Source organism: Typopeltis vanoorti, chromosome 24, assembly GCF_054136105.1.
Source record: "Typopeltis vanoorti isolate ZY-2024b chromosome 24, IOZ_Tvanoo_1.0, whole genome shotgun sequence".
Taxonomy (NCBI): domain Eukaryota; kingdom Metazoa; phylum Arthropoda; class Arachnida; order Uropygi; family Thelyphonidae; genus Typopeltis; species Typopeltis vanoorti.
The window spans coordinates 8,483,835-8,497,267 of NC_143572.1; the positions used below are offsets into that span (position 1 = coordinate 8,483,835).

Here is a 13,433-nt window from a genome sequence, read left to right on the forward strand (position 1 = left end):
TGCCACTTCTTCATCTCCATGGAACTCAGATTACTAAATCTGAGCACAGTGATCTTGATATGGTAGTATTAAGGGCTATATGATAAAATGACAATAACTTCTATCTTAACTTTGCATATTTGTTGACATCAAAATGAAGAAATATTTTGTGTGATATCAAAGAGAAATACTTCAATAATAAGAATTAGTAACTACTTAAAAGATAAAATCAAAAGAAACTTGCATTAACATCTGAAATAAAAAAGATAAAAACACACACCCAGCATTTTTCAGTGATGAAGATTTGCTGAACTTTTTAACAGACTGGTATTCTGAAGTGCTTCTATTGGTCTGAATAGCTATCTCTTCTGATAAACTAGCTAGCACAAATTCCACTTCCAATCCTGTTACATTCTTTACAATGAATATAATAGGGCTGCAAAATTTTATACAAGCAAAAGAAAAATTACCATATAATATTTAGAATTACATTTTTTGTTCCACATATTCAGTGACTATGAATTATTTATTTATATATCACTGAAAATATAATATAATATATATATATATATATATTACATTTAATTATTACTGTGTACTGTGATTGGTTATCTTGGTATTTCCATTACTTGGAAACCACAGAAAAATTAAATTGATGTGTATTTTATAATTTGATGTTGTCAACTTCATCATATCATAAACACTAAGCAAAACAAACAAACACATGAAACAATGGAGGGGGGGTTGAGTTCACAAAATAAAATTAAAAATGAAAGCTGCAGCATGAGAATTAAAGTTTCTAATACTGCATAAGTGATTTTTCATTGCTTCCAGGCACACAATTTTTTTTCAACTTTAAATTCACTTGTAACATCATCCTTGATATATCTTGTATATGACAGTGGTTGCCAACTTCCTTTGCAACACAGCCCATGTCTTAATCAATTGTGGCATTTATCTGCAAGACTGGTTAGTTGAGCGTATAGCATCTTCACTCTCCAGCCTAAGGCCATCACAATCCGATAGTTTATTCACAAACATCCATGCAGTATCTGCAAAATGTGAGACATTTGCCTACTTACTGGAGGTCCGATTTACTTGAAAAGAGGCGATGTTTAGTCTCCACAACAATGCTTGTGGAGACTAAACATCGTTTAGTCCAGATTATGTGACAGCTCAGTGTTCACAGCCTCCAAAAGTGGTAGGGGCTACTTGGATATAATGCTGAAGTAGTTAAAGTCACAAAACAGGTGTATTATGCATGTAATTGTGCATTTCTCTGGCTGATTTTCTAGTGCTGTTAGAGAGAAAACTTCTTCAGTTAAAGTCCTTATTAATGTTCCTCACATCCTACACAGGATTTGAACCCAGGTTTTTTCAACAAAGGAGATATGTAGGTCTTGCAAGTACATTACACATGCCCTATGCATAAAAATAATTTATCCAAAATATATCACATGTAGTATTTAGGTAGATATTATAAACATTTCTCAATTTAATTAGATTGATGCTCTTTCCATCTTAAGAATATGCTTATCTTCCTGAGGAAGTGAATCTAAAGAGTTATAAAGGTAATGCTGATGTCCGTTTCCCTCAAAAAAATTTATATTAACAAGCAACTCGGATAAATAAGTGGATTATTGTTAATTATTGCTAAGCATCAGATTCTACACTTCAGAATTCAGAAATATAACACAGTATACTGTACTGGTGCTTCAGGAAGAAAATGAGATTCAAGAAACCACTTCAGCAGAAGAGAGCCTATGAAAACAGAAGAGACATAGGCAGAAACAGAACATTATGAGAAAATGACTGCAGTTAGTCTGCATTAGGGAGAGGCGGAGAGGGATAGAGAGAAATCAATTAACTGGATTATCCTCTTCTGGATAGCATTTTGATCCATGTTACATGTTCTTGCATGCAAGGTGGCAAGAACAACACTCTGAGGCAGGATGGATTTGGGATTTATAGTGTTAAAGACATAAGACAGGTGTATTATGCATGTAATTGTGCATTTCTCTGGCTGATTTTCTAGCACTGTTAGAGAGGAAACTTGTCTACCTCAATAAGACCACCTAATCTGTGTTCTATCTATCTATCTATACAGTGTTAGCTGGTCGCTGGGCTGTCACAGCGCATTGGGGCATCCCCTCAGTTGCGGATGAGGGGGGGGGGGATGGTCGGTGGCACTACTTTGTAGGCCTCCCAGCTAGGTCCATGGGACCCACTAACCAACGACCGCTGCGGTCCTCCATTCATATTGGGGGCTGAATGGTTCTGGCAGCCCATTCCGTAAAAAATGCTGCCATGTAAAGTATCATGTCTAAACAGAAAAGAATTAAAGCCCAGGTAGTCTCAATATGCCCAGAATGGTGATGTCAGGGTGATATAGCAGGCCCTGTGGTATCATCAGTCCGTGACTGCTATAAAGAAATTCAACGCAGAAATTGCTTGAACATTACTACATGTAATGTAAGAGGATTGAATAAATGTGGGAAATTGGCTAATGTGATGAGAGAGATGGAGAGATTGAATATTAGTATATTAGGAATAAGTGAAACTTTTTGGAAAGGATCATCAGATTTTGAGTTGAAACTTCCAAATGGCAAGATATATAAAATGTATACATCAGGTGGTGAAATATCAAGAAGAGGTGTAGCATTTATTGTAGAGAAGAAAACTAATAAAAACATTATCCATATAATCAAAAAATCAGAGAGTAATGCAGGGGCGGACTTAGGCATGGCTTTATGGGCTTCAGCCCAGGCCCCCGTTCAATCAAAGGACCCCTTCGCGATCAAAAAAATCAAAATCAAAACAACTTAAATTACAAATTTAAGAAAAAAGAAATTATACAAAATTTTTTTGTACCTAGGTAACGTTAAAATTGTTAATTTGCAACATTATTGGATTTGAATTAAATATCAATGTTTTAAATGACAGTAAATACGGCTCTGTCTTCTATCACCTCTGTTGATAGTCAGTAAAATCAAAATATACTTTGTCATTTGTCAATTATGCAAATAATATAGCAACGTCGAAATGGGAGTGCAAGTCTAGCTCATCCAGCTCATCTAAAGCTTGTTAGCTTAGCGTAGCTCTCACATATATACTTTCTGCTCTCACCATTTGAGGTTATGTATGGTACAGTATAGTTGAATATTAAATAGTCATTTGTTCGGTGAAGTGTACTGTTCGGGTGTTTCGTTTCTTTACTGGTAAGTATTGGCAAAGTTTACTAAATACTAAATGAATATACATTAAACGTTAAACAACCTAATATCCTAATATGGTGGTGGATTTTTTTTAGGTTTTTTTTTTGTTTCTTTTCAGATTAAATAAATACCTAAAAAATGTCTGGTAGAAAATATAAAAGCAGAGCTGAAAAACGAAAAATACAATTAAATAGAGAAAAAAAAAGAAGTGTGCCAAAATTTCAAATTTTTTTGTATTGGAAAATAAAAATGAAAATCTAAACGATATAGGTGCAGTAATAAGCGAAAGAGAGAATAACTTAACCGAAGAGAATCAGAAAAAACAACAAAACATTTATAACAATAACGAAGAATTACTAGGACTAAAATCACAAGCGAGAACCTTTAAAAACAATGTTGATGTTGACAGACATTCAGTATCAGATAAAAATATACAAGACCTAGACGATGACCAGCTCTCTAAAGTCTCTGTTGCTATTTTGCAAGAAGATAGTGATAAAGAGGCAGAAGAGGCTTTAAAAAATGCAGAGTTGCTTGCTAAATATGTTGACGTAGGTGTGTGGCCTACACAGCTAAATGATAATTTTATTAATCACTGTCTCTCACATGAAATTACTTATTTCCAAATTAAAGATCCAAAAAATATACGTGTATATCCAGTTTCAACAAGGTATTACACAAAGAACAAAACAGATCATTTTCAAATAAGTTCTTTGCAAAAAAAAATTAAAAATGGTCAATTACTGGAAAGGTCTTGGTTGTACTATTCTACCAGTATGGGAAGTGTTTTTTTGTCTAGTGCGCAAACTTTTCTCTGAAATACCTTCTCAATACACAACCGGATTCTCTGACTTGAAACATATAGGACCATGTTTAGAAAGTCACGAAAATTCCAATGAACATAGGAAATCATTGTTAGTATGGTTAACACGTAAAGAAAAAAGTCTGTTATTGACACACAGTTGCAGGAGCAACTAAGAAAAAGATACGGAATATTACCACAATGTCCTAAAATGTGTTACTGCAGTTGTGAAGTATTTAAGTGTAAGAGTTATTTAAAGTAAAGAGCCAATAGGCTTCATTTCGGCAATGTAAAACATTATTTAAATTAAGGGGATATTAATAACAATGTGGGATTTAATATCCCCTTAATTTAAATAAGTGTAAGAGACTTAGCATTCAGAGGTCACGAGGAAATATTTGGCTCTCCGCACAATGGTAATTTTATGGGGGCTCTGGAATTACTAGCAGAGTTCGATCCATTCATGCGCAAACATATCCAACAACGAGAACTGCGACCGAAGCCTTTCACTTCGTACTTATCAAAAACAGTTTATGAACAAATAATAGAGATTATGGGAAAACAAGTAATAAAAAGAATTATAGCTGAAATAAATAGTGACAATGCAAAGTACTACTCAATTGTGATGGACTCGAAGCAAGATTTGTCCCACAATGACCAACTAGCTATTATAGTACGATATTATTTTGAGGGAAAAGTGTATGAAAGATGTGTATCTTTCATCAAAATTTGTAGTCACATTGGCCTATCTTTATCCAATTCCTTACAAGAATTTCTAGGAAAAAATGGACTGCCATTGGATAATTGTAGAGGACAGTCTTTTGACAACGTGGCAAATATGTCCAGCCAATACAATAGTGTGCAAGCACATCTCAAACAAAAAAATAAATACGCTGATTATGTGCCGTGTGCTGTGCAATCCCTAAATCTAGTTGGAGGAGAAGCGATTAAAGTTGCAACTCAAATTGTGAACTTTTTTGGATGCAGAAAAGAAAACATATATATGTTTTCTTTTCTGCATCTACCCATAGGTGGGAACTTCTAATTCGTGAAACACAACTAAAATTTTCGATAAAAGGTTTAAGCCAGACTAGACAGTCTTGTCACTATGATGCTGAAACGTTTGGTGACGATATAAATGAGAAACTTGATTTTCAAAGAGAGGCACAGAAATTATATAATGATTTGGTGAAACTTGAAAATGCAATTTTAACTGTTTTTTGGGAAGAAATTTTAGAGAGATTCAATTTAGTTAACAAAAAAGTTCAGACCCCAGGCTTAGATATATGTGAAGGTGAGAAATTGATTATGTCATTAGATGTATTCGTGAGCAACTTACAAGAAAAATCAGATCAGAAACTAAACGAATACGAGGAGACAGCCAAAAAATCAAGTACTAGTGTGGAAAAAGAATACAGTGATTTAAAAAAGAGACGTATTGCTTCAAAATTTTCGAAAAAATCTACAGAGAAAGTTTCACTAAATGAAGCAGAAAAATTTAAATGGGATATGCTATACATTGCATTAGATAAGTTGATTATGGATTTAAACAGAAGAGGCCATGTCTACAGAGAATTTAGCAAAAGATTCAAATTTTTAATGGATTTGCAAGACATTAATATCAAAAATATTGACTTAGAAAGTGCACGTAATGTTATTGATTATTATTCGGATGATATAGACGAACATTTAGTCGATGAATGCATTCAGTTAAAATCCTACTTACAGACTAAGCCAGACTCATGCGGTGATATATTCAAGCTAATTTATGAAAAGAAACTTGTCGATGTTTTTCCGAATTGCTATACAATTTAAAAATTTTTTTGGCCTTGCCAATCACCAGATGTGAGGCGGAGCGATCCTTCTCCAGGATGTCCTATATAGAAAACAAATATAGGACAACAATGACAAATGAAAAATTAAATTAAAAAAAGAATTTATCAATTCTTTCCATAAACTGTGATTTAACCAAAGAATTACAATGTGATGATCAAATAAAAGAATTTGCAGCACAAAAATGCAGAAGAGTTACTCTTTAAATGTCTCTTTAATGTATTAAAAAAAACTTACATTATATAACTCCTGGAATGTTTTATTTATTTTATTTTTAAGAATAAGTATTATTATTTTTTTTTCTTAGTCTTTATTCTTGACGTGAGAATTTGTTTCATTTTTTTGTTTATTACTAAAAGTAATACCTAATATATTTTATTTATGTTTGATGTTTATTATGTATACAAAACCTTTTTTCATTATAACTGTATATAAAAGTTTGTATATCCAAGTGCATTAAATAAAATAAAAAAGTACTTTAATGTCTGTTGCCTATGATTTTTTCTATTAAAAAAGGATTAAAAAAAAAACAGTTTTTCGACAAAATGGCAAATGAGTTGCCACAACTAACCCAAACTTGGGTTAATTTTGGTTAATTGGATAGGCCCCCAAAGAGTGTTAGTCCAGGGCCCTCAAAGTTAATGGCCCACCACTGGAGTAATGGCAATTCTAGTGAAATCTAAACCTAGAGATATGCTGATCATTCAATTATATGCTCCTACAGAAAAGAATGAAGAAGCAGAAATAAATATCATGTATGATGAAATAGAATGGTGTATAAAGGAAGTTGGAGGCAAGAAAGATCGAGTTATTTCTGCTATGGGTGACTGGAACGCAAAAGTTGGATCAGAGAGAACATCTACACACATAGGTCCATTTAGACTTGGAATTCAGAATGAGAGAGGACAAAAGCTGATTGATTTCTGTAACAAGCACAGTCTCATCATAACTAACACTTATTTTGAACAAAAACCAACAGCATGATACCAATGGGAAAGTCCGGATGGAAGATACAAAAATCAATTGGACTATATTGTAGTCAGTAAACATTAATTTGTGCTATGGGTGACTGTAACGCAAAAGTTGGATCAGAGAGAACATCTACACACACATAGATCCATTTACACTTGGAATTTGGAATGAGAGAGGACAAAAGCTGATTGATTTCTGTAACAAGCACAGTCTCATTATAACTAACACTTATTTTGAACAAAAACGAACAGCATGATACCAATGGGAAAGTCCGGATGGAAGATACAAAATTCAATTAGACTATATTGTAGTCAGTAAACATTACTTGAACGGAATGCAGAACTCAAAGGTGATGCCAAGTGCTGACTGTGGATCTGATCATAGACTGGTCTTAATGAAGATGAATATTCGCCTGAAAACAATAAAATTTAAAAGAAGTCAACCCCTAAAATGGGATCTGCAAATGGTACAAAATCCAATAGTAAAATCAAAATTTAATGAAAATATTTCAGAACTGCTGTCTGCAAAGTTGCAAAACGAAAATGAACCCTCTCAGTGGAATAGACTACAAGCAGCTATCATAACATCTGCTAAAAACCACATCAATAAACAAGAAGAAAGAAAAAAACATGGATAACTCAAGTGGTAATCAACCTTATTGATGAAAGAAGAACATGAAAAAGAGGAGCAAATGAAGAAGAAAGGTTAAGATATAAAACTTTGGATAAAAGAATCAAACAGTTATGTAAAAGTTTCGACAATTGTATAGGTGAAGCGGGCTCTAAAAATAAGACAATCCTGAAAGATCGCCCAACTCAGCATCGTTCCACTCAGTGAGAGGCTCAGCCCACCACCAAGCAGAGGCATAATCTCAGTGGTGGCCCCACTCAGAGACAGAGCTGCACCGGTTTCGACCTTTTTGAGGTCTCGTCAGTGGGAGCCAGGCCCAGAAGTGGAGATACCAAGGCAGAAGCAATGGAGAGGTCATCTTTACCTATAGGAGTTGCCAAAAGGTGTGCCACCTTATTATTAAATTACTCTGGATTTAGAGAAAGATGTTGAAAGTTTATTTTTCACTTGGTTAGACTATAATAAATTTAGTCTAATCCTTTACCCAAGTGTGAGCAAACAAAGTTTGCGCCTGAAAATATCTTCAGGACTGGGGTAAGGTAGCACAACACCGGACAACTGAGAGCAAAGGTGGACCAAGCTAGCATCCGCATGGAGATGTGTTTTGCATTATGGGAGATACTGAGATAGGAGCGATGTTAGCTTGGTCCACCTTTGCTCTCAGTTGCCCGGTGTTGTACTAACTTACCCCAGTCCTGAAGATATTTTCAGGCGCAAACTTTGTTTGCTCACACTTGGGTAAAGGATTAAACTAAATTTATTATAGTCTAACCAAGTGAAGGGGAGTCAGGTAAGTCCACGTCGTGCTCCCTGGGACCTTCCATAGGGTGCACTCCCTACAAGGATGCTAACGGACCTCTGTGAAGAACAACGGACAAATCAGTGGAAGAGGATTTGTATCCCAACAGTGAAATGTGCGGAAGAATCTTCAGAGGAGCAAACCTCTATAAACAACCTGGGCTCAGCTGGCTCCGGCTGTCAGTACCCAGTTAGGGCCCCTACCTAGGGTTACAAGGAAAAATAAAGGATTCAATCCTCTGACAAAGGGAAGCAGCTTTGTCAGTACTGACACAAGGTTGAAGTCTCATGATGACGGTAAAGCTTGTGATTAGAAAATTGCAGATGGCAATACAGTTTATTGTGTACGTCTATAATACTGCAGAGCAGAAAGCAAATGGAGAAACTACTGCTCTATTCTCTCTCCAGACTAACCACCATGGCGAGCAAATCTACACAAATGGCCCTGAGTTACCGGCGTCCCTTAAATGGGACAGGGGTGCGAAGAATCTCCGGGCTCAACATGGTGCGCTCAGTAAAACTAGGAACCTGGAATGTCAGAACCTTGTATGAAGCAGGTAAGCTAAGAAATGCTATCCAAGAAATGAAAAGACTTAAAATTGGAATTTTAGGAATGAGTGAAGTTAGGTGGCCAGGATCAGACAAAACTCAAGTCAATGACATGACAATGTATCACTCTGGAAGTTGTGAAAACAACCATCAAAACGGAGTTGGAATAATAATAAACAAAGATATCAATAAATCACTGTTGAGCTTCATCCCTTACTCAGATAGGATGATGTTATTAAAATTGAAAGGACAACCACTAGATGTTAATCTTATACAAGTCTATGCCCCCTACTGCTGACAAGAGTGATACCGAGATTGAAGAATTTTATGATCAATTAAAAGAACTAATGAAAAACACAAAAAGCATGATATTAACATAGTCATGGGTGATTTCAATGCTAAAGTTGGGAAAGGTAGAAGTGGAGATGTAGTTGGCGAACATGGACTGGGCACAAGAAATGAGAGAGGTGACTGTCTTTTTCAATTCTGCCAGGAAGAGGAGCTAATAATCACAAACATGATTTAAGCTACCACCTCGAAGATTGTATACTTGGCGATCACCACAGGATAATAATGGGAATATAGTCAGAAACCAAATTGATTACTTACTAATTAATCAATGATTTCGAAGTTCTATAAAGAGTACAAAAACCTATCCTAGTGCAGATATTGCTTCTGATCTTAACCAACTGGTGGCAGAGTTACAACTTAGACTGAAAGCTATGCTTAAGAAACATCAACAAAAAAGGTTTGATTTGAGAAAATTAAAAAACACAGAGATAAGAAGCAAATTGAGTCAAGATCTGAATCAAGAGCTAGCACTTATTAAGAATGATGACATCATGAGGGTTGATGAATCGTGGGACAAATTGAAATCTGTCTTCATAGAGAAATGTACCAATACCTTATGTCCTAATAGAGCAGTAAAAAAGAAAGATTGGATGACTGATGAAATTCTCTCTCTCATGGATCAACGCAGATCATATAAAAATCATAATCCAACAAAATATACAGAGGTTCAGAAAATTATTAAACACAAGATCAAAAAAGCAAAAGAAATTTGGATGAATGAAAAATGTAAAGAAATAGAAATTCTACAGGAAAAACATGACAATTTTAATCTACACAAAAAAGATGAAAGAGACCTCAGGTATATATAAGAAAAAACAATTCTGTATCCTTCGAAACAAAAAGGGAGAAATTATATCCAAAAAGGATGACAAAATACAAGAATGGGTGAAATATATAGAAGAGCTCTTTACTGATAACAGACAGAACCCAGAAAATACTTATGAACATATGGAAGATCCATGCATTCTAAAATCAGAGGTAGAATGTGCATTAAACTCAGCTAAAAATGGTAAAGCCCTAGGACCAGATAGAATACCAGCAGAAATAGTAAAGTTATTAGAAGGTGACAACATTAACATATTAGTAAAGCTATTTAATAAGATCTACGATACAGGCATAATCCCTCAAGACTGGTTACAGTCAACCTTCATCATGCTACCTAAAAAAGTAAATGCAAAAACTTGTAATGACTATAGAATTATCAGCCTAATGAGTCACGTTCTCAAAATGTTTCTGAAAATAATTCAAAAAAGAATATACAGAAAATGTGAAGACACCATCAGTGATACCCAATTCGGCTTTAGAAACGGCTTGGGAACAAGAGAGGCCCTTTTCTGTTCTCAGATCTTATTTCAAAAATGTATTGACCAAAACAAGGTAATATTCATTTGCTTCATCGACTTCGAGAAAGCATTTGACAAAGTCCAACATGCTAAAATGATTGTACTATTAAAAAGAATTGGATTAGATGGTAAAGACATCAGGATCATTGAAAACTTATATTGGAACCAAAAGGCATGTGTTCAAGTTGATGACATTATTACAGACTCCATTAACATCAAACGAGGAGTAAGGCAAGGATGTGTGCTGTCACCTCTTCTTTTTAAGATCTACTCAGAAGCCATATTCCAAAAAGTCTTGGAAGGAAGAAAGGAAGGGATTAGTGTAAATGGTGAAATCATCAATAACATCCGACATGCCGATGATACAGCTCTTCTGGCTGACAATATTCAGGATCTTCAAAATCTTTTGGAACTAATAAATGCAGAGAGTGAAAAAATGGGATTAAAAATAAATATCACCAAAACTAAATTCATGGTCATAAGTAAGAAACCAATTCTTAATTTAGCACTTTCTTTAAATAGGAAACAAATAGAAAGAGTGGCAAAGTTTAAATATCTCGGATGCTGGTTAAATGAAGATTGCAATCCAGAAATGGAAATAAAAGTTAGAATTGAAATGGCAAGAAAAAATTTTCTCTTGATGAAATCAACACTGTGTAACCGCAGTTTAAACTTAGAGCATGCATGGTTAAATGCTATGTATGGTCTGTACTGCTGTACGGTGCAGAAACTTGGACCTTGACGACAACATCAATAAAAAGACTTGAAGCCTTTGAGATGTGGTTATACAGACGAATGTTAAAAATCCCATGGACAGCAAAAACGTCCAATCAGGAAGTACTGGAACAAATGGGGAAATCACGTGAACTTTTAGATACCATAAAAAGAAGGAAAACTGCATATTTTGGTCACCTACTTCGTAATGAAAAATATAAGATACTTCAATTGATTATAAAAGGGAAGATAAATGGAAGAGGAGGACAAGGAAGACAAAGAAAATCTTGCCTGGCAGATATCAGACAGTGGACTGGTATGAACTCTGAGAGACTGCTCAGAATAGCTGAGAATCGCTCAAAATTTGCCAAGGTGGTCGCCGACCTCCGATAGGAGATGGCACTCAAAGAAGAAGAAGAAGAACCAACCAAGTGAAAAATAAACTTTCAACATCTTTCTCTAAATCCAGAGTAATTTAATAATAAGGTGGCACACCTTTTGGCAACTCCTATAGGTAAAGATGACCTCTCCATTGCTTCTGCCTTGGTATCTCCACTTCTGGGCCTGGCTCCCACTGACGAGATCCCAATAAAGGTGAAGAGACCTCAAAAAGGTCGAAACCAGTGCGGCTCTGGCTCTGATTTGAGAGGCTCTGCTTGGGGATAGTTTTTGCCTGTCTCTGAGTGCAATGAGATTATGGCTCTGCTTGGTGGTGGGGTGAGCCTGCCACTGTGTAGAGCCAATGCTGAGAAGTTCTTCTCGGTAACGGGGTAAGCCTGTCACTGAGTGGAACAACGCTGAGATGGGTGATCTTTTGGGATCGCCTAATTTTTAGAGCCCGCTTCACCTAACTGAGGCTCAGCTGTTGCTGTTACCCTTCCAGATGAGCAAATGAGCGTTTCTTTCTGAGTTTCTGACCCTGCGGGTTGCTCATTATTGGGTGATCCGGGGGATTTTACGAGTTTTTGGAAAGGTATCCCCACACTTAAATAAAGGGAAAGCAGTCTGGGTAGTGGCCCTTCCCTTAATGCATAACATGCATATCCACAAGGAGATGTGTTTTGCATTATGGGAGATATTGAGATAGGAGTGATGTTAGCTTGGTCCACCTTTGCTCTGAATTGCACTACCTTAACCTAGTTCTGAAGATATTTTCAGGCACAAACTTTGTTTGCTCACACTTGGGTAAAGGATTAAACTAAATTTATTATAGTCTAACCAAGTGAAAAATAAACTTTCAAAATCTTTCTCTAAATCCAGAGTAATTTAATAATAAGGTGGCACACCTTTTGGCAACTCCTATAGGTAAAGATGACCTCTCCATTGCTTCTGCCTTGGTATCTTCACTTCTGGGCCTGGCTCCCACTGACAAGACCCCAATAAAGGTGAAGAGACCTCAAAAAGGTCGAAACCAGTGCAGCTCTGGCTCTGATTTGAGAGGCTCTGCTTGGGGATAGTTTTTGCCTGTCTCTGAGTGGGCCACCACTGAGATTATGGCTCTGCTTGGTGGTGGGGTGAGCCTGCCACTGGGTAGAGCCACTGCTGAGAAGTTCTTCTCGGTAACAGGATGAGCCTGTTACTGAGTGGAACAATGCTGAGATGGGTGATCTTTCGGGATTGCCTAATTTTTAGAGCCTGCTTCACCTAACTGAGGCTCGGCTGTTGCTGTCACCCGGGGCCTGCATGGTGGGGTAATGAATGGCATTGCTGTAGCCTGTGAAGTTAACTGAGGCATGCCTGTTGCTGTTACCCTTCCAGATGAGCAAATGAGCGTTTCTTTCTGAGTTTCTGACCCACCCTGCGGGTTGCTCATTATTGGGTGATCCGGGGAATTTTACGAGTTTTTGGAAAGGTATCTCTGCACTTAAACAAAGGGAAAATGGTCTGGGTAGTGGCCCTTCCCTTAATGCATCACATTATACATATCTGCAAGGAGATGTGTTTTGCATTATGGGAGATACTGAGATAGGAGTGATGTTAGCTTGGTTCACCTTTGCTCTGAGTTGCCTGGTGTTGTACTACCTTACCCCAGTCCTGAAGATATTTTCAGGCACAAACTTTGTTTGCTCACTATGGGAGATACTGAGATAGGAGTGATGTTAGCTTGGTCCACCTTTGCTCTGAGTTGCCTAGTGTTGTACTACTTTACCCCAGTCCTGAAGATATTTTCAGGCACAAATTTTGTTTGTTCACACTTGGGTAAAGGATTAAACTAAATTTATTATAGTCTAACCGAGTGAAAAATAA

General features: G+C 36.3%; 1 protein-coding gene across 4 annotated transcripts in view; it reads right to left on the bottom strand.

Moving 5' to 3' along the window:
* Rad9 (cell cycle checkpoint control protein Rad9) overlaps positions 1-13,433 on the bottom strand; it is a 242,435-nt gene that overhangs the window by 66,080 nt on the left and 162,922 nt on the right. For all 4 annotated transcript variants that reach the window (XM_090413858.1, XM_090413854.1, XM_090413855.1 and 1 more), the window contains one exon: positions 260-415. In XM_090413858.1, coding sequence (XP_090269984.1) covers positions 260-415 — 156 coding nt within the window. The remainder of the gene's footprint in view (positions 1-259; positions 416-13,433) is intronic.